Genomic DNA, 25,019 nt, shown 5'->3' on the forward strand with positions numbered 1-25,019 from the left:
TCGTCAGCTACGCGCGTCTCCGGCCGCAGGGCGTCCGTGGGAAGCTCCACGACCGCAGGTTTCACCACTGCAGGCTTCACCACTGCAGGCTTCACCACTGCAGGCTTCACCACTGCAGGCTCCTCGGCCTCCGCTGAACAGTCTGGGGTGGCGGTCGCTGCGTAGAGTAACGGTATCGGTATCGTACCGCGGTCGTCGGAGGCGCGCTCCATTCTGTCTGCGTGGCGGTGGGACGGAACCACATCAGTCATCCCGGCGGTAAAACATTGTGTCTGTGCAGCAACGGGAAACCACATGAATCTTCCCCGGTCGTAAAAAACCGCACTCTTACGGTACCGCACGTCGTGTTAAAAATGAACCGTGTGTGGCGCGCCGCGTGACTTTAAGCCTCGCGTGTGATGACGTCATGGCGTCGGTTGGATGAACAGATGCTCGTAGAATTAGAATCTCACGTCACAGTTTGACAGGCTCGTGTTTCCTAACGTCACCGGTTACGTAACCACGTTGTTGATGATGTGTCATCAGCCAGCGCCTCTCTGTCAATGCTTCTCTCTGATGTCATCAGCCAGCGCCTCTCTGTCAATGCTTCTCTCTGATGTCATCAGCCAGCGCCTCTCTGTCAATGCTTTTCACTGTTGAATAATATACCGCCAGTTCCATACTCGAGAGTATCAGGACAACAGCAGTAGCTGTGTGGGGTGAGTTTAGTGAACGATAAGGGGACGTCTCAGGACAACAGCAGTAGCTGTGTGTGTGTGTGGGGTGAGTTTAGTGAACGATAAGGGGACGTCACAGGACAACAGCAGTAGCTGTGTGTGTGGGGTGAGTTTAGTGAATGATAAGGGGACGTCTCAGGACAACCGCATCTTGTTCTTTTAACTGTTGAGAGCTCACAATGTGTTGCGATGTGACACAGTGTGAGCTTGTAGATCTGACACATTGTGAGCTTGTATAGATCTAATGTGACACATTGTGAGCTTGCAGATCTAATGTGACACAGTGTGAGCTTGTAGATTTTCAAAGATTTATACATTTGAAAACTTGTTAAACTTGACATTCTGCACAATGTAGCCTATTTGTCTTTCTACTTTTGGTATAATTTACATTTACACACACACACACACACACACACACACACACACACACACACACGCACACGCACACGCACACACCTCTCTCTCTCTCTCTCTCTCTCTCTCTCTCTCTCTCTCTCTCTCTCTCTCTCTCTCTCTCTCTCTCTCTCTCCCTTTTCCCCTGTATGTTTCTTTTCCTTTTTACCTCCTTTATGATGAATTCCTGTTCTGACCTTTGGCTAAATAGAAGTGTCTATTTGTGTACGTCTCTAAATGTTATGATGAATTGAACAAGGTGGACCTTATTGTAAACTATTGTCGTACGGTCCACTCACAGTTAACAGTGTTTTAATTGAGTTGTGCTTGAAATGTACTGTAATTCTGCAAACTGTTGATAAATACTTCACTTGTCCAAGTTGTCCATTTTGTGTTGTTATGTTTTGTCTTTGTTGTCTGTGCTGTATTTTTGTATTTAATTCTCAATAGAAAATGGGGGGGGGGGGGGGGGGCTTGGTTCATAGGGCATACGACTCGAGCGCTACGTGTCTAGGACTACAAACCCCAGATCTACTGGACTACAAATCGTCGTCATCCTTCCTGTAGTACACGCAGAACGGCTCGAGCGCTACGTGTCTAGGACTACAAACCCCAGATCTACTGGACTACAAAACGTCGTCATCCTTCCTGTAGTACACACAGAACGGCTCGAGCGCTTAGAGTATAACTCTATGCTCGAGCGCTACGTGTCTTTTTCATGTGTCTGTCTGACGGATCAGAACCAGAACAGAACACACATCGTCTACACTACAGGACTACAAACCGAGCTAAAAACGACAACAACAAGGTCAATATCAATCACAAAACATCAACCTGCTCCTTATTAACGTTATTTACGTTTTTAAGCCCTGTTTATACCTCTTAGCACGACGATAGCCCCGATCTACAAGCTCACAACGCGCTGTGTTGTTTGTTGTGATTGTGATGTTTGTTTTAAAATGTTCGCCGAGTGTAAAGTTAGTGTTTCTACTAAATTACTAATGTTATATTTTTTATATTTAGTCGACTACTAGACAAGACTAAACGCTCTACTAAATTAATGTTGTATTTTTATATTTAGTCGACTACTAGACAAGACTAAACGCTCTACTAAATGACTAATCTTATATTTTTTTATATTTAGTCGACTACTAGACAAGACAAAACGCTCTACTAAATGACTAATGTTATATTGTTTATATTTAGTCGACTACTAGACAAGACTAAACGCTTCCATGTGACTAAAATGAGACTAGAACTAAATGCTGTTCAAAAGACACTTTTAGACTGATTTGATTACGTCAGAATTCGCTGTTAAAATAAAAACACGGTATTTAATCCAATAGTTGATGTGAAGTCAGTTCTGCTCTAGCATGTGTTCATTAATAATTAATAATAAATAGATAATAGTTCTAGCCTGTGTTCAGAATAGGTGTTTTATTAAATGGTATAAATATGAATCATGGTTACAGTATAAACTGTTCATCTGACATTGATGTGGTTTTATCTAGAAAAATCACACCTGTGTGAAGTGAGGGGCGCTAATATATTAAAGTCTACCTCATGTTGATCAGGTGATGTTACAATATGACACAATGAGGAACATTATCACATACATGTTTCCTTCGTTGTCAATGGCGTTTACAAAACAAACATTGAACTAAAAACAAACATTAAACCTGTATATAGGAGGGGCTAGCACCCCAGCTATTTTTGCTATATTTTAATTTAAATTATTATTTGGTATTTTTCAACTGGAATCCTGAAAAGTAGCATTTTTATTTAATTTCAAATGCCTTTAATTGTAGTTATGTTAACTTTATACTCTTCAAGCTACTAATTTAGACTGAAGTAATGGAAGCGGGTCGTGTTTTCAAATCAATAATATATCATTATTCTGATATTAACCCTTACGGCCACATTGAGTGAAGGTTGTCACCAGTATTACTGTATATATTTATATATATATTTATGTGTTTAAAGGGACAGCGCCATCATGGATCAGTATTACTGTATTTATTTATATATATATATATATATATATATATATAATTTATGTGTTTAAAGGGACAGCGCCATCATGAATCAGTATTACTGTGTGTGTGTGTGTGTGTGTATATATATATATATATATATATATATATATATATATATATATATATTTATGTGTTTAAACTAAGGGACAGTGCCATCATGGATCAGTATTACTGTATATATTTATATATATTTATATATATATATTTATGTGTTTAAAGGGACAGTGCCATCATGGATCAGGTGATGCAGTTCGTTGAGCCTAGCCGGCAGTTTGTCAAAGACTCCATCAGACTGGTGAAGAGATGCACCAAACCTGACAGGAAAGGTACTGTACCTTTAACCCATTCTGACCTGAGATCAGATTCTAAAAATGTCTTCCTACATCCTGACAGTTTTCTGAAAAGGCTATGTTTCTATGTCAGTCACATGGTTCGTTGCACTCCCTCTGGTGTTGTGGGTGTGGACTTCGTTTACATTAAGGAAGTATTTAGACAGGTACATGGGTATCTTAGTGAAGTATCTAGACAGGTACATGGGTATCTTTAGTGAAGTATTTAGACAGATACATGGGTATCTTAGTGAAGTATCTAGACAGGTACATGGGTATCTTAGTGAAGTATTTAGACAGGTACATGGGTATCTTAGTGAAGTATCTAGACAGGTACATGGGTATCTTTAGTGAAGTATTTAGACAGGTACATGGGTATCTTAGTGAAGTATTTAGACAGGTACATGGGTATCTTAGTGAAGTATCTAGACAGGTACATGGGTATCTTAGTGAAGTATCTAGACAGGTACATGGGTATCTTGGTGGTGTATATCGAATCTTGTGGACCAGACCCATTACAAGATGCTGTACTCTGTCGTCGACCCTAAGCCATCCCAGCCTGTCAAAGTGGGCAGGGGTGAGGTGGGTTCGGGGGGTGAGGCCAAGTAGGAGCCTGACCAGATTGTTTTTCGGGAGGTCTGGAGCCTAGTTTTAAGGGCCTGTCTTTTTTTCTTTTCTTCTTATCGCATCGGCACGCTTTCTCACTCCAAGGAAAGGAAATGTCAGTTGGGTCAAACATACATACATACTGTAGATTCTGTCTGTGTCAAACCAACCATTCAATAATGTCCCTCCTCGATACATGCTGTAGATTCTGTCTGTGCCCTCCCAATTGATTTATTTTTAATCGTCGCCACCTTAATTATTTATCCTATAAAGATGGCGTGTAGAGTCATCATTTATTCATATCAATTGAGCTATGCGCTTGGTGGAAACAACGCGCCATATTTCACCATATATTTGTTCCGTTTGGGGAGAAATAAAATATAACCTAAAACAACATTTAGTCTACATGTTGTGAGTAGCCTATAACCTAAAACAACATTTAGTCTACATGTTGTGAGTAGCCTATAACCTAAAACAACATTTAGTCTACATGTTGTGAGTAGCCTATAACCTAAAACAACATTTAGTCTACATGTTGTGAGTAGCCTATAACCTAAAACAACATTTTGTCTACATGTTGTGAGTAGCCTATTACCTAAAACAACATTTAGTCTACATGTTGTGAGTAGCCTATAACCTAAAACAACATTTAGTCTACATGTTCTGAGTGGCCTATAACCTAAAACAACATTTAGTCTACATGTTGTGAGTAGCCTATAACCTAAAACAACATTTAGTCTACATGTTGTGAGTAGCTTACAGTTGTAGCCTACAGTCAGTCACATCAACACACCATTAGCTTGAACAATGGCCGACCGTCTCCAGCCCGGAGGGAGGTGTGAACGTCACTGCTTGCGGGGGAGAGAGGGTGACGGCGGTCAATAGAGCGTCGCAGTCCCGCCCCCTCGAGAGACCCGGAAAATAAATCCCTGTTCATTTTCCCTCATAGACTTTTCAGAAAGTATTTATTTAAAGACGTTTATACGCCGCGGACAAAGACAACTCTTTATTTAAAGACGTTTAAACGCCGCGGACAAAGACAACTCTTTATTTAAAGACGTTTAAACGCCGCGGACAAAGACAACTCTTTATTTAAAGACGTTTAAACGCCGCGGACAAAGACAACTCTTTATTTAAAGACGTTTAAACGCCGCGGACAAAGACGACTCTTTATTTAAAGACGTTTAAACGCCACGGACAAAGACAACTCTTTATTTAAAGACGTTTAAACGCCGCGGACAAAGACGACTCTTTATTTAAAGACGTTTAAACGCTGCGGACAAAGACAACTCTTTATTTAAAGACGTTTAAACGCCGCGGACAAAGACGACTCTTTATTTAAAGACGTTTACGCCGCGGACAAAGACAACTCTTGTCGTGACAAATCATGACAACAAATGAACAAATAATTAGAAAGAAGGATAAAACGGCAGGTTACAACACTTTTTTGGTTGTTTTTCTTCTTTGTAATTATTTGTTTGGTCCAAAATATTGTGTGTGTTGTCATGATTTGTCACGAGTTGGCTTCGTACGACGTTTAAAAGGTCTTTAAATAAATACGTTTTGAAATGTCTATGAGGAAAAATGCATTGGGAATTATTATTAATTATTATTATTATTTATTATTTATTATTATTATTAGATCTGCATCAAGTGTATAAAGTTGGTGTTTGAGTGTTTAGTGCACAGTGCTAGAGAAAATAACAGCATTTAACCAAATCAGTGAAAAGGTTGCAATCAGTGCCTCTTGAGCAGATTATAAATTGTGCCATAAATAACATCCAGTCCATTTGTAATGTCAATACAGAGAAATGTGCAAATAGCCTTTCACTATATGTTTTTTTTTTGTTTTTTTTTAAGATATATTTTTGCGGCTTACGCCTTTTATTGGTTTTTGAAGGGACAGACAGTAGGCTGACAGGAAACGGGAGAGAGATGGGGGGAAGACATGCAGTAAAGGCCGTGTCGGGCTCGAGAGTCGAACCCGCGGCACACTGCGACTGGATTAATTTACCAGTCGGGTGCCCAGACGGTTACGCCACCGCCTGGGCTCACTATATGTTTTAACATTAAACATTAAATAGCAACTCTTCCCACGTTTACTCTGTTGTAGAAATGATGCCTTGAATCATGACAGCACTCCTGTAGCTAACAGTGGATCGATCTCTCTCTCTCTCTCTCTCACACACACACACACACACATTTTAGGTATTTATTTGATTCCACAGATTACAATTAATTTTACAAATATAACGGGGTTGACAGTTCATGTTCACTTAACCCATTCAGGGCGGGGACCCATTTGAGTGTTTTAAGAATGATGTTATACTTTAGGTATTTTTAAAAAATCGTGAAAATGTGGTGCAAATCTATATATATTCTTATATAGATATATAGATATATATATTCAGAGCAAACGTTTTTAATTCAAATCTTTGCTTCGGGAGGGGGGGGGGGGGTTATATTGTTGACAATTTGGCCAATGTTTGACCAGTTTGCTATAGGGTTTTTGTTGATTACTTAGCACCGAAGAGCCGACTTTAGGACGGTACCCCCCCCCCGCCCGAACCTCAAATGACGTCACATTGTAGGCTCTACAGAGCCGAACCAACTTTTATTGGGCTCTAAAATAGGAGTATGAATCGGCCCTTAGTAATGGCTCAAGGTTGTGGATAGGTTATGGTTAGGCTTAGTAATGGCTGAAGGTCGTGGATAGGTTATGGTTAGGCTTAGTAATGGTCAGACTAAAGTTACCGTTCTTCTTACAGAGTTCCAGAAGATCGCCATGGCCACGGCGATCGGCTTCGCCATCATGGGTTTCATCGGCTTCTTCGTCAAGCTCATCCACATTCCAATCAACAACATCATAGTGTAAGTATCCATCACACTAAGGGTTGCCCACCTGCCCCTGGCAGCTAAATATAACACTAAGGGTCGCCCACCTGCCCCTGGCAGCTAAATAAAACACTAAGGGTCGCCCACCTGCCCCTGGCAGCTAAATAAAACACTAAGGGTTGCCCACCTGCCCCTGGCAGCTAAATAAAACACTAAGCGTCGCCCACCTGCCCCTGGCAGCTAAATAAAACACTAAGGGTTGCCCACCTGCCCCTGGCAGCTAAATAAAACACTAAGGGTCGCCCACCTGCCCCTGGCAGATAAATATAACACTAAGGGTTGCCCACCTGCCCCTGGCAGCTAAATAAAACACTAAGGGTTGCCCACCTGCCCCTGGCAGCTAAATATAACACTAAGGGTCGCCCACCTGCCCCTGGCAGCTAAATAAAACACTAAGGGTCACCCACCTGCCCCTGGCAGCTAAATAAAACACTAAGGGTTGCCCACCTGCCCCTGGCAGCTAAATAAAACACTAAGGGTTGCCCACCTGCCCCTGGCAGCTAAATAAAACACTACGTGACCCTGTCAAAAAAATAAAGGTAAATATATATTTTGTATCATTTGTAACTTCATTCTAATTCATATGCATGGGGTGGCGGTGGATCAGCGGTATAGTGGCCGGATGGTAACCGCAAGGTTGCCAGTTCGATCCTTGAATGTGTGAATGTGTGTGTGAATGGGTGAATGTAATGCACAGTCCATGTAAAGGTGTGTGAATGTCTCTTTAAAGCGCCTTGGATAAAAGCGCTATATAATATAAATGCACCATTTACCATGCTTTGTAATGTTTTGCATACATTAGCCTACATGATTGACATTGACATGACTCACATGCTGATTGGCTATATACAGTATGCTCCACAATGACTCAAGAAATCATATAGGGCCCAATTCACTAATCTGTTTACACCAATATTTCCCCAAACTTCCCACGTTAGTAGTCTAGAAGAAAGGCATTATATATTTTTTCTAAATATATTTTTTATCCCACGATTTTGTAACCCATTTTTCACCCCTGTGTCAATTATCTAATGTGATCCTGGGCTCTACACACCCTCCACCAACCTGGGGAGAGCAACGGACTTGAACTCATGCTCCCTTCATGCCTGAGTGTCCAAGTTGCTCCTTTACACCTGACAGGGGGGAGTTTCCCTGGTTGGACGTAGCGCGTGGAAGGAACACATTATTCCAACCAGTTCCTTTCCCCTCCATCAGGCGCCCCGGCTGGCCAGGGGGAGGCAGTTTAGAGACCAGGATTACTGCATGTTTTTTTACCCTAGGGGACACGGGGAGAACATGCAAACTCCACACAGAAGAAAGGCATTCTAAAGCTTTGGTCCTGTAAGTCTGCCTCCGAGGAGACTGGAGAGAGAGCGGCCCTCCTCCGCGAAATATAATTATATATTACTCAATCTGACTAACGTGGGAAGTTTGGAGAATTCCTTTACACCCCAAATATGGGTGTAAGCAGCTTAGTGAATCGGGCCCATTGTGTCTAGAAATATAAGTACACGTGACGTGACGTTTCCTATTCTCCATTCCTCCGGCTAATAACGTCTTATTTTCTTCTCCAGGGGCGGCTGAATTAGAACTACAAGACCCAGAGGCAGGAGAACTACAAGACCGCAGAGGCAGGAGAACTACAAGACCCAGGGGGGCAGGACTGGTGCCTGTATAATGCTGTTGGGACTGAGCGCATTATAGGGAAGAATAATATTAATAATGCCATTTTTACATTCTGTACATTTGTATCTGACTTAATAAACCAACGACCATGGAATCCAAGTGTTGTGACTCGCTGTGTACAAAACATATTGAAAGAGTCAAACGTTGCCACCAAGACATGACAGATATTATATATAACACAGTTTATGTATACAATATACTGTCCTTTTTGTTTATGTATACAACATACTGTCCGTTTGGAGCAGTGTGTGCAGTTCAGATTGTTGGAATATGCAGCTGAAAACGACTGTTGAATATATTGTTTTATATCCTACAATTATTCAGTTTGGCTGATTGGAGACTTCTTATTTGCTGATTGGAGACTTCTTATTCCAATGAATTGGATGCAGTTGTAAAAGGAGCTGCTAAACAGATTTTGTTAGTTTGCGGGTAGCCTCGGAAACCCAGACGTTTTTATTTCCAGGGAGGAAAAGAAAAGTCTGTGTCAGAGTCCACTTCAATCCGGCATAGAGTAGCGCAAACGTCGATCACTCTCTGCTGATTTCGGATTGTCTGCATCTTTGTTAAATTGACACACACGCACACACACACACTCCTCTCTCTCTCTGTCACTCTAATTAATCAGTCTCATGTCGCGCAGCTGTGTCTAGATTCTCCCGGCGGATCCGGCTGGGAGCTGCCTATGCCATAGAAAGCATAGGTGGACCCCAGGCTAGTTTGTGGGTGGAACGGGCCTGGTTGAAAAGTAATATGTAACTATATTACTCTTGATTCCAAGTAATAAGTAAATTAAACATTACTCTCCTAAGTAATATTGCCCAACACTTGCCAGTAGGTTTATCATCTTAAAATGGATTGTGAACATGAATGAGTTTGACTGCAGTGATCAGTCGACTGTGTGGCCCTGTGTCTGTCTGCCTGTCTGTCTGTCGTGTGGCCCTCTGTCTGTCTGTCTGTCGTGTGGCCCTGTGTCTGTCTGTCTGTCTGTCTGTCGTGTGGCCCTGTGTCTGTCTGTCTGCCTGTCTGTCTGTCGTGTGGCCCTCTGTCTGTCTGTCTGTCGTGTGGCCCTGTGTCTGTCTGTCTGTCTGTCTGTCGTGTGGCCCTGTGTCTGTCTGTCTGTCTGTCTGTCGTGTGGCCCTGTGTCTGTCTGTCTGTCTGTCTGTCTGTCGTGTGGCCCTGTGTCTGTCTGTCTGTCTGTCGTGTGGCCCTGTGTCTGTCTGTCTGTCTGTCTGTCTGTCTGTCTGTCTGTCTGTCTGTGGCCCTGTGAAATTGCGATTTAATCTCAACTTAAATTGTTGCATTTCCATGTTGCCTGGAAGAGCATGTGCAACGTATTGTGAGCTTGCAGATCGGCTATTTTAAATAGATTTTCTACACATTTTGAACTTGTGAAATGTGACATTCTGCAATATGAATACTTTCTTTTAGTACTTTAAGTACATTTTGACCGGCCGGGCATGTTGGGCGGTAAGTCGTCCTTATACTCCGGGAGGCGAGGCAGCGCTCCGACCGGCCGGGCATGTTGGGCGGTAAGTTGAGCACCACTGTATTTACATACTGTATTTTACATCACACTCTACGCGATACTGGTGAAATATGTAGAAAACTCACGCTTAGATTAACGGTACTTCTTCATCTACTACCGGAATGTCAGCCTAGTTCCTAATACTATTCCTGCAGCTACTCAGTATGCGTTCCATGGTGTGCTTCTCTGATTCATCCCTCAAGCTAAATTTGAGGCAGCAAGCGGAGCCTTATAGTAGTACTATCTAGGATATACTAATACTTGGAGCTGTGCTGTGCCGCCTGGCGCTCCTCCATGCCCGCCACGGCCCGTTGATGATGTCGCCCGACGCGCGGCGGCGGGAACGGGCTGCCGCGACGGCGTCCGACAAGCAACGCAAACACGGCATCATCTCGCTCGTCCTGCCGAGGGAGAGAGGCCAATATTCGATGCGTATGCACCGTCCCAGCAAATGACGTAATGACTACTTAACTTGATACGGCAGTGGTGTCAGATTATACATGTATACGCATTACCTTTAATCCTCCCGACACTAAAACATATCGTCATTACGTCACCATCGAAAACCAATTACACCCTGGCATTGGGTCCTTTAATCCACATCTTTATTACGTCATCATTGAGAGCTAGTTATACCAGTTATACCCTGACGTCATATGCTGGGACGGTGCATACGCATCAAAAGGGGCGCAAAGTAACCACAGTATACCGCTAATCAACATACAAATTACATATACATATAGGCCTACACAGAGGCATTTAGTATTAATATCACTATAGTCCAAGATTAAGTACATTGAAAGCAATTGATGATTTAAAATAAATAATTAAATAATTATACTGTATACGTGATAACATTATTTTATTTCAGTTTATATACCTTTTTTTTTTAGAAACTTTGAGAAACTAAAAATGGATCCAGAATAATTCTAAATCAATAAAACTAAACCAAATAGCAACTAGCTAAACCTAATAATTCAACATTTCAAACGTTCCTTCACAGAGAAGCTGAGATTTGACAGTTTGTAGCGGTCAACTCAACGGTACTTGCGCGCTCTGCTTGTGCACTAGTAGGTGCAACAAGCAAGTATGCACTCGACAGAGTGCAGTTCTAGTTATTTTTTATTATCATTATTATATAAATTTTTCATTTTTGTATTCAAATATATTGTTTTACAATATTATGTAAAGGTAAGAAGGGGGCCGGACAATATAAGCATTGCTTCTCTCTGTCCTTTCTTGAAGAAGATAATAGTGTGATTGTTATTGTGTTGATATTGTACTGTTATTTGTACCTTTTATGTTCAAATCAAATCAAATAAACAAACCTCACTGAAGGTTTGTTAGTATTAGTATATCCTATAAAGGCCTCACCTTTAGGATATACTAATTACATATACACCATGTATGTAAAATTGCTCCTTTAACCCTGTAAGCCCCATGAATGCTTTTTAGCAACATTTATATTTTAATTCATTACATTTTTTACTTCCCAAACATCATCGATGTTCATTGTTTTGTCTTGCAATCATTGGTCATGATATTTGCATATAAATACCCCCCCCACAGAGGCAGAAATTCACACAGATTTTTGCTATATTCGAATTAAAATCTTGAATTTTTGCTATTTTTGAATTGGAAATTCAAAATTTACATTTTTATGTAATTTCAAATGCCTTTAATTATACGTGTGTTGAAGCATTGAGCTACTAATTTAGACGAAAGTAATAAAAGCTGGTTGTGGAATAGTGACAGCTGAAACCAATATTATCAGTGTTCTGACATTAACCTGAGGGCCACATTAAGTGAAGGTGGGGGGCCGCATGTGGCCCCCGGGCCGCCAGTTGCCCACCCCTGTTCTAGAACATGTTTTAGTTATTATTGTGAAAGATATCCCCCAAATGTAAATTATTAATGTATTATTATTGTTTTAATAATTATTATACATTTGCATACAATATATCCCGGTGTTACAGGGTTAGACTTTAGCAACAGTTTAAACACACTAAATATGTGTGAGTTCGCGTGGCCTCACCATCTTACACCATCCTTCTGTTTCACTGTAGTGAGTTCACAGGAAAGGAAAGGTACTATGTTTACCCAGGGTAACTGGACTAAGGAAAGGAAAGGTACATATGTTTACCCAGGGTAACTGGACTAAGGAAAGGAAAGGTACTATGTTTACCCAGGGTAACTGGACTAAGGAAAGGAAAGGTACTATGTTTACCCAGGGTAACTGGACTAAGGAAAGGAAAGGTACTATGTTTACCCAGGGTAACTGGACTAAGGAAAGGAAAGGTACTATGTTTACCCAGGGTAACTGGACTAAGGAAAGGAAAGGTACTATGTTTACCCAGGGTAACTGGACTAAGGAAAGGAAAAGTACTATGTTTACCCAGGGTAACTGGACTAAGGAAAGGAAAGGTACTATGTTTACCCAGGGTAACTGGACTAAGGAAAGGAAAGGTACTATGTTTACCCAGGGTAACTGGACTAAGGAAAGGAAAGGTACTATGTTTACCCAGGGTAACTGGACTAAGGAAAGGAAAGGTACTATGTTTACCCAGGGTAACTGGACTAAGGAAAGGAAAGGTACTATGTTTACCCAGGGTAACTGGACTAAGGAAAGGAAAGGTACTATGTTTACCCAGGGTAACTGGACTAAGGAGAGGAAAGGTACTATGTTTACCCAGGGTAACTGGACTAAGGAAAGGAAAGGTACTATGTTTACCCAGGGTAACTGGACTAAGGAAAGGAAAGGTACTATGTTTACCCAGGGTAACTGGACTAAGGAAAGGAAAGGTACTATGTTTACCCAGGGTAACTGGACTAAGGAGAGGAAAGGTACTATGTTTACCCAGGGTAACTGGACTAAGGAAAGGAAAGGTACTATGTTTACCCAGGGTAACTGGACTAAGGAAAGGAAAGGTACTATGTTTACCCAGGGTAACTGGACTAAGCTCAATAACTTGTTTACAGCCAGGCCCTGCTCATAGAACATTTACAATTTACAATTTAGGCATTTAGCAGACGCTCTTAATCCAGGTAGGGGTTCAATGCCTTGTCCAAGGGCACTTCAGCGGTGGTCATTTTAACGTGCCGGTCCGGGGATACGAACTAGCGACCTTCCGATATCAAGACAGCTCCGCAAACCGTTAGGCCACCGCTGCCCCACAGTGGTAGGCTATACATCCTGTCTGCGTGGCCTCACTATCTTACAACATCCTTCTGTTTCACTTCTCCATTCACTTTATTCTCGTCCAAACACTCACGTGATTCTGTCTCTCTGCTGCTACGAGGTCGCCAGGTCACAGTGGTACATCCTGTCTGTAGTGAGGTCACAGCTAGTGGTACACCCTGTCTGTAGTGTGGTCACAGCTAGTGGTACATCCTGTCTGTAGTGAGGTCACAGTGGTACATCCTGTCTGTAGTGAGGTCACAGTGGTACATCCTGTCTGCACCAGACTTCCTCTATTCCCAGTGGCTGGCTGGCTGGCTGGCTGGGCGGCTGGCTGGGCGGCTGGGCGGCTTGCTGGCTGGCTGGCTGGCTGGGCGACACAGACACATCACACAGACACATCAGAATGATTGAGGTGATCACACAGACACACATCAACGTTTAAGGAGCTTAATAAAAATTCCCTGCGACCTCAATACGCTACGGTACGGTTACAATATAATATATGTCAGTATACGGTTACAATATAATATAATATATATGACCTCAATGTGAGGTTACAATATAACGTTTCTGAAGAAAGAATAATGATAGCACTTAGAGGCACTCTCTCTCTCTCTCTCTCCCTCTCTCTCTCTCTCTCTCCCCCAGTGTGAGAGTCAGGGGTAGCACTCTGCCTCTCTCTCACTCTCCCTCGGCAGCACGAGCGAGATGATGCCGTGTTTGCGTTGCTTGTCGGATGACGTCGTCGCGCCCGCGGGCGACATCATCGCTGGGCCGCGGCGCGCGTCGGGCGACATCATCGCCGGGCCGCGGCGGTGGTCATCGAGGAGCGCCATCCGGCACAGCGTGCTCAGGCCGGGCCGCGGGTCCAACACGTACAGCTCGGAGCAGCCGCCCAGCAGCACGCGGCCGTCCCCCAGGACGCAGCAGCACCACGGCCCGTAGGACGGGCTGGCGTGGCGCTGGGGGGCCGCGGCGCCCCGCGTCGCCACCCTCCGCCAGGAGGAGGCGCCGGCATCGTCGTGCCGCGTCGGGTCGAAGCTCCACAGGGCGTTGGCGTCGTTGTAGCCCCCGAACACGTAGAGCCGCCCGCCCAGGGCGAACGCCCCATGGTTGTTGTTGACGCCCTCGGGGTGCAGAGCGCCGCAGCAGCTTTCCCTGCAGGCGCCGCCGCTCCTCCTCTCCCAGCGCTCGCTGCGCGTGTCGAACACTCTCACCCGCCGGTACGCGTCGTCGTCCTCGTCGCCTCGCCCGCCCAGCACCAGCATCCTGCTGCCCACGGCCGTGGCCGAGTGGCAGGTGGAGGCGGGCGCTCCTCCCCCTCCCCCCCCTCCCCCCGAGGAGGAGGGGGAGGTGTCGACCAGCGTCCAGACCATGGTCCTGACGTCCAGCCGGTGCACCGTGTTCAGGTAGCCGCGCAGCTTGTTGAAGCCCCCGTGCACGTACATGCGCGTCCCGAACACGCAGGCCGAGTGCTGCCTGCGCGCCTCGGGGAGCGCCCCGGTGACCACGGGCCGCGCCCAGCGGTGGCCGTCCGTGTCGAAGGCGTGCAGCGCGGTCCACAGCTTGGTCCCCCCGGAGGAGGAGCCGCCGCCGCCCCCGGCCGGGTAGCCGCCCCACACGTACACCGAGTCGCCCACCAGGGCGGCGCTGTAGCCCGTGCGCTCGGCGGGGGCCTCCAGCGGCCGCTGGCCCCGGCGGGTGGTGGCGGGGGGGACGAGCGCCCAGCGCAGAGACTCCGTGTCCAGCACGTGGACCTGGATCTGGGCGGCGCCCGGGTCGGGGGGGGGGAAGTCCACGCCGGGGGACGCCACGCACGGCACGCCGAACGAGTAGAGCCGCGAGCCCACCGCCACGGCCCGGTGGGTCTCTGGGCCCGCCCGCAGGTGGGCCGTCCACCAGAACATATAACGTCTGTCTGTGTGTGTGTGTGTGTGTGTGTGTGTGTGTGTGTGTGTGTGTGTGTGTGTGCTCGTGTGTGTGTGTGTGTTTCTAACTCTGTTAAAGTCTCTCTTGGCTTCTAGAACAGTTCCGATACTTATATGTTGGTCGGGGTGACGTCACACGCAACTCCCACAGTGGTGCACGTCTTATTGAGGGGTGCTAGCCCCTCCCCCTCCCATAGCTTTGAGGCCCCTCCTAAATACAGCTTTAAGGCCCCTCCTATATACAGCTTTGAGGAACAGCTTTGAGGCTAGCCCCTCCTATATACAGCTTTGAGGCCCCTCCTAAATACAGCTTTGAGGCCCCTCCTAAATACAGCTTTGAGGCCCCTCCTAAATACAGCTTTGAGGAACAGCTTTGAGGCTAGCCCCTCCTATATACAGCTTTGAGGGGTGCTAGCCCCTCCTATATACAGCTTTGAGGGGTGCTAGCCCCTCCTATATACAGCTTTGAGGCTAGCCCCTCCTATATACAGCTTTGAGGGGCGCTAGCCCCTCCTATATACAGCTTTGAGGGTGCTAGCCCCTCCTATATACAGCTTTGAGGGGAGCTAGCCCCTCCTATATACAGCTTCGAGGGGCGCTAGCCCCTCCTATATACAGCTTCGAGGGGTGCTAGCCCCTCCTATATACAGCTTTGAGGGGTGCTAGCCCCTCCTATATACAGCTTTGAGGGGCTATACGCTATAGTATACACCCACTAATGTTTCGTGTGCAATAAGGCACTCGAAATAGACCGCCCGGAGCTTCTGGTAAAATGGAAGCATACTAGCCATAGTCAACCCAATAAAGCTCTACCAGATATCATCAGATGACTGGTCCATTATAGAAAGTGACCAATCCCTCCGCATTGTCCTGAACCTCCCATTGTTTTCCTTTAGGAGAGCTCCCACTATAAGGAGTTAACTTCCTCCTGATAAAGAAAAAGACATCTTGGCTGCACAAACCCGCAGAGGCACTTTAGTATGAATGTATGAATTGTCCACATTGCTTTAATGTCCTTAAGGGCAAAAACCTTTTCAGACCTCAAAACACAGAAAACGCATCCACGTCGGGTGGCATTACGATGTCTCTCTCTTACAGGGCTCTGTAAGTTAATTCATTTATACCTAATTAATTACCCTGTTGAAGTTGCTGTTGAAATGAACTGGACATCCAAGCAGGCTCATATCCTTCTTTCCATTCATTAGCAATCAGGTACAGGTTACTAACTAACTAACTAACTAACTAACTAGTCGACTAACTAACTAGTCGACTAACTAGTCGACTAACTAGTCGACTAACTAGTCGACTAACTAGTCGACTAACTAACTAACGATCATAGACTGTAACGGTAGCCACGCCCCTCAGAACATACGCGACTTTATGGTCATTTTTTTAATTAATGGGACCATAATTTTCCAAAAAGAATATTATGACATTAGAAATTAGGCTTTAAACTAGTGACTGGAAGAAGAAAGTATTCATGACCATGTGTATTAAGGTAATACAGTCTAGGTGAAGTTTGGCCCAAATACATGGACCTCTATGGGGCTATGGGTTTTTCTGGGTCCAATGACAGCGCCACAACAGGCCATTATATGAACTTTCATTTCCTTAGTGGCTTCACAAAATATCTGTCTGACTGCCCCCCTGGTTAAATATCTGTCTGACTGCCCCCCTGGTTAAATATCTGTCTGACTGCCCCCCCTGGTTAAATATTCTGTCTGACTGCCCCCCTGGTTAAATATCTGTCCCCCTGGTTAAATATCTGTCTGACTGCCCTCCTGGTTAAATATCTGTCTGACTGCCCCCCTGGTTAAATATCTGTCTGACTGCCCCCCTGGTTAAATATCTGTCTGACTGCCCCCCTGGTTAAATATCTGTCTGACTGCCCCCCTGGTTAAATATCTGTCTGACTGCCCCCCTGGTTAAATATCTGTCTGACTGCCCCCCTGTACACAGTGACAGTGTGTCAGGAGTCAGGACTGCATGTTGCTGCTTGTCTGGTATGTTACTGCACCGCCATCTGTTGGCTACAGGTGGTAATGACTTCTAACGCAGTGAGAATAATATGGTCCATATAATTCACATCTGTAGGCTTTGATGAGACAGCGGATAAATAACACACCAATCAGAATCAAGCATTCAACCAAGCTGTTGTGTAAACAAACTGCAGTTGAATAGTTTTAACATGTTTACCTTATATATATCTCGACACTGTAATTAATTATTGTAATTAAGATCTAAACTGAGACAAGCAAACATAGATTACAAAGATAAAGTTGAGTACCAATACTTTTCAGGGAATGCCAAGAAAGCATGGGAAGGTTTAAATGTGATGATGGGCAGGGAAACTAAGCAAAAGCGTACCCCCCTGTCCACCCCTCTCCATCTTTTGCTAATGATCTAAATATCTTTTTCAGCCGTTTTGATAAGAATGACTTCAGAGTGCTGAGCGTGATAGTGTGTGTATGTCCATTCCGGAGTATGTCCCCATCACACTCAGTGAAAATGAAATTGTAGCGAGCCTTTCCTGTGTTAAGCCTAACTCGGCCCCTGGGCCAGATGGCCTTATAGAGGCAGAGTGTTGAAAGAAAATGTTCATGAACTTAAAGGTATTCTGTTGATGCTATTCCAGTATTTGCTTGACTCTCTAACAATGCCCAGTTTATGGAAAATGTCATGTATTGTGCCTGGAGCCACTGAACTCAAAGACTTCAGGCCCATTGCTCTTACTTCCTTTTTGGGAAAATGTTTTGAAAGAGTTATAAGCAGACAAATCACAGCGATGGTTTCTAACAGCTTAGATCATCTCCAATTTGCTTATAAAAGTCAGAGAGGAACTGATGATGCAACTATCAGCCTGCCTAAAGGAGAATTCCATACTAAAAGGCTTTCTTACCTTTCTTTGTAGTTGTTACGTCCCCATCAAAGAGGTCCAGGTGTTATTTTGTGCAAAAGCTCCTTATTGGCTATTTCCCCTACCATAAACCCTAAATTAATTGCATTGAATTGAATGGGATGTATGGGGTGTTGTGCTAATTCGCTTATTTCCATCGCTCAAAATTATATATTTTTTTGTATACATACAAATACAAGTCCTGCACTTTTTTGCCATGAGAAAATAATTGTGTTAAGTGTTGTTGCTGTTGTTGTAACCGTTTGTTTTTTACTGTTTGAGACCGCAGACGAATTTCCACATGCCGTGGACAATAAATGAAACTAACTAACTAACTAACTAACTAACTGTACCTTCGACAGGCAGCCTCTGTAGACATTTTTAAAGCACAGCTCAAGACCCACTTCTACAACATTGCTTTTAATTGATCTTTTATTTTTTGTTATTCATGTCCTCACTGTATTGCATTAGGCCTACTGCTTGTTTTTTAATGTCGTTGCCTTGCTTTTCTTTTTTTTCTCCATTGCTCTGTAAAGCACTTTGAGCTGCATTTCATGTCATGAAAGGTGCTATACAAATAAAGTTTTATTATTATTATTATTATTAAATGGGGGTCCCTGGCATATCTCTTCAAATGGGGGTCCCTGGCATATCTCCTCAAATGGGGGTCCCTGGCATATCTCTTCAAATGGGGGTCCCTGGCATATCTCTTCAAATGGGGGTCCCTGGCATATCTCTTCTAATGGGGGTCCCTGGCATATCTCTTCAAATGGGGGTCCCTGGCATATCTCTTCTAATGGGGGTCCCTGGCATATCTCTTCAAATGGGGGTCCCTGGCATATATCTTCTAATGGGGGGTCCCTGGTATATCTCTTCAAATGGGGGGTCCCTGGCATATCTCTTCAAATGGGGGTCCCTGGCATATCTCTTCAAATGGGGGTCCCTGGAATATCTCTTCAAATGGGGGTCCCTGGCATATCTCCTCAAATGGGGGTCCACGGGGCTAATGTGGGGTCCTTGACAATGATGTTTTTAGACAGTGCACTGTAGCTTTAAGAAAACGCAAAGCCTCGCGAGAAGCTCGCGCCAGCTGTGTAGTCGTCTGACCGTTGATGACGTCACGGCTCAATGGCTGCCGCTGGAGGAAAATAAACTAAAGGTACTTTTATGATTTTATTTATTGACGAATTTAAGGGATTTAAAACAGGGGAAAACAAGCAACGTTTCTGTCACGACCTCGGCGCTGGGCTTAATAACGGCTCTTAATTACGCCAGGCTTTTAATATGGAGTGTTTTTTTATTATTATCTCACTCTTATTTCCGTTTAAGTAAAAAAAACAAAAGCGGACCGAAAAACCTCCGACCTTCGAAATAAGAGCACAATGTTTCAGCGCGCCTTTATTTCCCGGTTAAACGTCCCGCCGCGGCTCTTATTTTATAACATCTGTTTATTTACCTTAAACATTTACACTGGTTTAAAGTTTAACGCCTTTAAAACAACCACACACACACACACACACACACACACACACTGCTTCAACAACACGAGCTAATGTTAGCATTGTGTTGGTACATTAGCAGGCCCCGTGTGTGTGTGTGTGTGTGTGTGTGTGTGTGGGGAAGGTGATGACGGGAGCTTTTATTTTCTAAAAGAACATAAAAAGCCTGTTGCTATAATAGAAGTAATCCAGATGTTGATACATTTAATTTAGTTGTTATTTCTACTATACAACATAAGTGGGGTTTTTTAATAGTCCTTCCATCCATTTTGTGGTCTTTTTTCACCTTCATTTTCAATGAACGGACTTACACAATGAGTAACACATCATTTCATAAAGAGGACCATAACAGGTCTGTAACCAAATGGACCCTTATGGGTCTGTAACTCTGAGAGTGTACAAATGGAACCAAATGGACCCTTATGGGTCTGTAACTCTGAGGGTGTTCAAATGGAACAAAATGGACCCTTATGGGTCTGTAACTCTGAGGGTGTTCAATTGGAACCAAATGGACCCTTATGGGTCTGTAACTCTGAGAGTGTACAAATGGAACCAAATGGACCCTTATGGGTCTGTAACTCTGAGGGTGTTCAATTGGAACCAAATGGACCCTTATGGGTCTGTAACTCTGAGGGTGTTCAATTGGAACCAAATGGACCCTTATGGTTCTGTAACTCTGAGAGTGTAACAGATGGAACCAAATGGACCCTTATGGGTCTGTAACTCTGAGGGTGCTTTATTGATTGATTGAAATATTTATTAACAGTTTGTAGAATTTACAGTACATTTTAATCACAAACTCAATACAAAGACTTTTAACTGTGAGTGGACGACCCAATTAAGCATTACACTTGTTTACAACAGGGTCCACATTGTTCAATTCATCAAAACATTTAGAGACATACAAACATTTAGAGACATACAAATAGACATTTCTATGTAGCTAAAGAACAGAACAGGAATTCATCATATGTGCATATATGCTCAAATGGAACCAAATGCACCCTTACTGTAAAAAATATGGACAAAGCGTTCCCCGGGTCTAACATGGACGTAAAATGAAGCCTGTAATTCTATGGTAATTCCTGATGTAAATCGCCATATTTCTAGATCCGTTTTGGCCCAGCTGGCCATTGGCTGGCTCCGTTTTGGCCCAGCTGGCCATTGGCTGGCCCAGACAACGAGGCGGGACTTTTTATTTTATTTTTATTTTGACTCGAGTGGGAGGGGAATCCCGATCATAGACTGTAACGGTGGCCACGCCCCTCAGAACATACGCGACGTTATGGTCATTTCTTTAATTAATGGGACCATAATTTTCCAAAAAGAATATTATGACATTAGAAATGAGACTTTAAACTAGTGATTGGAAGCATAAAGTATTCATGACCATGTTTATTAAGGTAATACAGTCTAGGTGAAGTTGGGCCCAAATACATGGACTTCTATGGGGCTATGGGTTTTTCTGGGTCCAATGACAGCGCCACAACAGGCCATTATATGAATCGCGATTTCCTTATAGGCTTCACAAAATATCTGTCTGACTGCCCCCCTGGTTTAGAGTGAGGTTTTGAAGGAGAGGAGAGAGGGAGCAGCTCTGAGATGGTTAGGCCCTAACCATCTCAGAGCTGCTCCCTCTCTCCTCCCTAACCGTTAGGGAGTTCATTCCAGAGTTTGGGGGCCGAGACATAGAAGGCCCTGTCCCCCCAGGTGTCCCCCCAGGTGTCCCCCCAGGTGTCCCCCAGGTGTCCCCCCAGGTGCGGTACTTGGCCTATAGTCAAAGAACAGAACAGGAATTCATCGTAAAGGAGGTAAAAAAGGGAAAATAAACATATACAGTGAGGGGAAAAAGGGGAGGGTGGTGGGGGGGATTTAGATTTTACGGGGGTCCGTACTCCGTAGGTGCCCTTTGAGAGCGGTTTTGAAGGAGTCAAGGGATTCACATGTCTTAATGACTGTTGGTAGGGCGTTCCACATTTTGGTGGCATAGGAGCGAAAATAATTTAGTCCCTTGTTTGTGCCGAATCTGGGTTGCACATGGTTTGTTGAACTCCCTCTGGTGTTGTGGGTGTGGACCTACAAGCTTGTAGGTCTGCTATTTTTGAAAAATCAAAGAACGACTTGACATAGAAACATAGCTTTTTCAGAAAACTGTCAGGACGTAGAAGACATTTTTAGAATCTGATCTCAGGTCAGAATGGGTTAACTGTTTGTTTGTTATCAATGGATAACAAATGGATTTATTATTTAATTTCAGTCAAATAAGGAGTTTTTATTTGCATCACCGGTGTCTTTTGGTCTTAATCTTTCTGTCCTGCGTCCAGTCGTCAACAGGAAGCCGTGTCCTGCGTCCAGTCGTCAACAGGAAGCCGTGTCTTGCGTCCAGTCGTCAACAGGAAGCCGTGTCTTGCGTCCAGTCGTCAACAGGAAGCCGTGTCTTGCGTCTAGTCGTCGACAGGAAGCCGTGTCCTGCCTCCAGTCGTCAACAGGAAGCCGTGTCCTGCGTCCAGTCGTCAACAGGAAGCCGTGTGGTGCGGTGGTCATATAGCGATGACATCGTCGCGTGGCGCGTCGCAGCGCCACAGCGCCCTCCTGCTGCAGCGTCTGCAGCGGCAGCGCGAGGAGGACTTCCTGTGTGATGTCACCGTGGCGGTGCGCGGCGGACACAGGGAGTTCCGCGCGCACCGCAGCGTCCTCGCCGCCTTCAGCGTCTACTTCAGCTCCCAGACCGCCCGCGATGACCCCGAGGTCAGGGGTCAGGCGGGAGGGGTCGTCGTGAGCCTGGACCCCGGCACGGTCAGCCACCACGCCCTGGAGAAGCTGCTGGAGTTCGTCTACACGGGAGAGATGAGCGCCCTCGCCAGGTCAGGAGCAGTGTTGTTTTTGGCAGCAAATTTCTATTTTTTGTTTTAGTCATTTAGTCTCTTCAATAGTTTTCACTTCGTTTTAGTCACATTTTAGTCACCTGGAATGTTCTCGTGTTTGGTCTAGTTTTAGTCGACTAAATGTCATACGATTTTAGTCGACTAAATCTACAGTTGATTTAGTCGACTAAAATGTGTTTTGACAGGCCTTGATGTCGTTGTAATGACATATTTTACACTTTGGTTGCATGCTGAAAATAGCAGATCTACAATCTTGCAACGCGTCGCGCTGCGACGCGTTGCAAGATTGTAGATCTGCTATTTTCAGCATGCAACTCAGCATAAAACTGGATCTCTTGTCCACTAGTCCCTTCCTAACATTTTAGTCTAGTTTTTATTTGTTGACGAAATTGTCAGTATATTTAGTCTCAGTTTTAGTCATCATAGATTCGTTTTTATTTAGTTTTCGTCAGTGAAAAAAGGTAGTCGACGAACATTTTTCGTCTTAGTTTTAGTCGACGAAAACAACACAGGTCAAGAGGAATCACTGCATCCTTTCGGTTTCAGTCATTTAGTCTTATTTTAGTCACCTGAAAATGTCTTTTTTTAGAGTCTAGTTTCAGTCGACTAAATATGCGGTTGATTCAGTCGAATAAAATGTATTTTGGCGGTGCCTTGATGCCGTCGTAATGACTGAATAGCCGATCTACAAGCTCGTAGGGCTTGTAGATCTGCTATTTTCAGCATGCGACCAAGTGTAAAATGACTGGATCTACTGAATACTGGATCTCTTGTCCACTAGTCCCTGACGTATATTTAGTCGTATATTTAGTCTTAGTTTTAGTCTCATCATTGCTTATGCTTAGTTTTCATTTAGTTTTCATTTAGTTTTCGTCAGTGAAAAAAGGTAGTCGCCGAACATTCGCAGTGCGGCCGTGTTAAATCATTAGTGTTGTTTCAGTGACGTCTTGGAGGATGTTCGCAGTGCGGCCGTGTTAAATCATTAGTGGTGTTTCAGTGACGTCGTGGAGGAGGTTCGCAGTGCGGCCGTGTTAAATCATTAATGGTGTTTCAGTGACGTGGAGGAGGTTCGCAGTGCGGCCGTGTTAAATCATTAATGGTGTTTCAGTGACGTGGAGGATGTTCGCAGTGCGGCCGTGTTAAATCATTAGTGGTGTTTCAGTGACGTCGTGGAGGATGTTCGCAGTGCGGCCGTGTTAAATCATTAATGGTGTTTCAGTGACGTGGAGGAGGTTCGCAGTGCGGCCGTGTTAAATCATTAATGGTGTTTCAGTGACGTGGAGGATGTTCGCAGTGCGGCCGTGTTAAATCATTAATGGTGTTTCAGTGACGTGGAGGATGTTCGCAGTGCGGCCGTGTTAAATCATTAATGGTGTTTCAGTGACGTCGTGGAGGAGGTTCGCAGTGCGGCCGTGTTAAATCATTAGTGTTGTTTCAGTGACGTCGTGGAGGAGGTTCGCAGTGCGGCCGTGTTAAATCATTAGTGTTGTTTCAGTGACGTGGAGGAGGTTCGCAGTGCGGCCGTGTTAAATCATTAGTGTTGTTTCAGTGACGTGGAGGAGGTTCGCAGTGCGGCCGTGTTAAATCATTAGTGTTGTTTCAGTGACGTGGAGGAGGTTCGCAGTGCGGCCGTGTTAAATCATTAGTGTTGTTTCAGTGACGTGGAGGAGGTTCGCAGTGCGGCCGTGTTAAATCATTAGTGTTGTTTCAGTGACGTCGTGGAGGATGTTCGCAGTGCGGCCGTGTTAAATCATTAGTGTTGTTTCAGTGACGTCGTGGAGGAGGTTCGCAGTGCGGCCGTGTTAAATCATTAGTGTTGTTTCAGTGACGTCGTGGAGGATGTTCGCAGTGCGGCCGTGTTAAATCATTAGTGTTGTTTCAGTGACGTCGTGGAGGAGGTTCGCAGTGCGGCCGTGTTAAATCATTAGTGTTGTTTCAGTGACGTCGTGGAGGAGGTTCGCAGTGCGGCCGTGTTAAATCATTAGTGTTGTTTCAGTGACGTGGAGGAGGTTCGCAGTGCGGCCGTGTTAAATCATTAGTGTTGTTTCAGTGACGTCGTGGAGGATGTTCGCAGTGCGGCCGTGTTCCTCGGCATGTCCGAGGCTACTCGCTATCTGGACGAAAGCCCCGATGACACGGAGACAAGCCACGCCTCCACGGAGACCAGCCACGCCTCCAAGTGTGACCCGGGTGAGGAAACCACTTTCACATGACATGCCTGATACATGTTTCAGATAATCACTGTTTCATCTTGCATGATCATTTATTTAATTTAATGTTTGTTTTTTTATGTTATTTATTTTAAAACGTGTTCCAAAAGTATCGGAAAATCTACAAGCTTACAACGCATCACTTCGTGACATGTTGGTGAGCTTGTATATCTACGATGCATCACTTCATGACATGTAGGCTTGTAGATCTTTATCCCATTCTGAACTTGAACC

General features: G+C 44.5%; 2 protein-coding genes across 3 annotated transcripts in view; both read left to right on the plus strand.

Moving 5' to 3' along the window:
* Positions 1 to 1,777: 1,777 nt before the first annotated feature.
* On the plus strand, positions 1,778 to 8,754 carry LOC310868390 (protein transport protein Sec61 subunit gamma-like; the record flags this gene model as incomplete). 2 transcript variants are annotated; one of them, XR_014570088.1, is made up of 4 exons in its annotated part: positions 1,778 to 1,917; positions 3,365 to 3,471; positions 6,849 to 6,951; positions 8,550 to 8,754. XR_014570088.1 is itself a non-coding variant. In XM_083778820.1 (3 exons), exons 1-3 carry the CDS (start codon positions 1,802 to 1,804, stop codon positions 6,953 to 6,955), a joined length of 330 nt encoding a protein of 109 aa, XP_083634946.1. In that variant the 5' UTR covers positions 1,784 to 1,801. The 2 variants fall into 2 exon arrangements, 1 of the variants encoding a protein (XP_083634946.1); XM_083778820.1 differs by lacking the exon at positions 8,550 to 8,754 and having other exon boundaries at positions 1,784 to 1,917; positions 6,849 to 6,955.
* A 10,553-nt stretch (positions 8,755 to 19,307) lies between these two features.
* Positions 19,308 to 25,019, plus strand: part of mynn (myoneurin) — a 43,706-nt gene continuing 37,994 nt past the window's right edge. The window contains exons 1-3 of the mRNA XM_083777641.1: positions 19,308 to 19,350; positions 22,015 to 22,554; positions 24,626 to 24,765. Of these exons, the coding sequence (XP_083633767.1) occupies positions 22,241 to 22,554; positions 24,626 to 24,765 (454 nt within the window). The 5' untranslated portion in view covers positions 19,308 to 19,350; positions 22,015 to 22,240. The remainder of the gene's footprint in view (positions 19,351 to 22,014; positions 22,555 to 24,625; positions 24,766 to 25,019) is intronic.

This window comes from Protomyctophum parallelum (assembly GCF_964188405.1).
Source record: "Protomyctophum parallelum genome assembly, chromosome: 12".
NCBI lineage: Eukaryota > Metazoa > Chordata > Actinopteri > Myctophiformes > Myctophidae > Protomyctophum > Protomyctophum parallelum.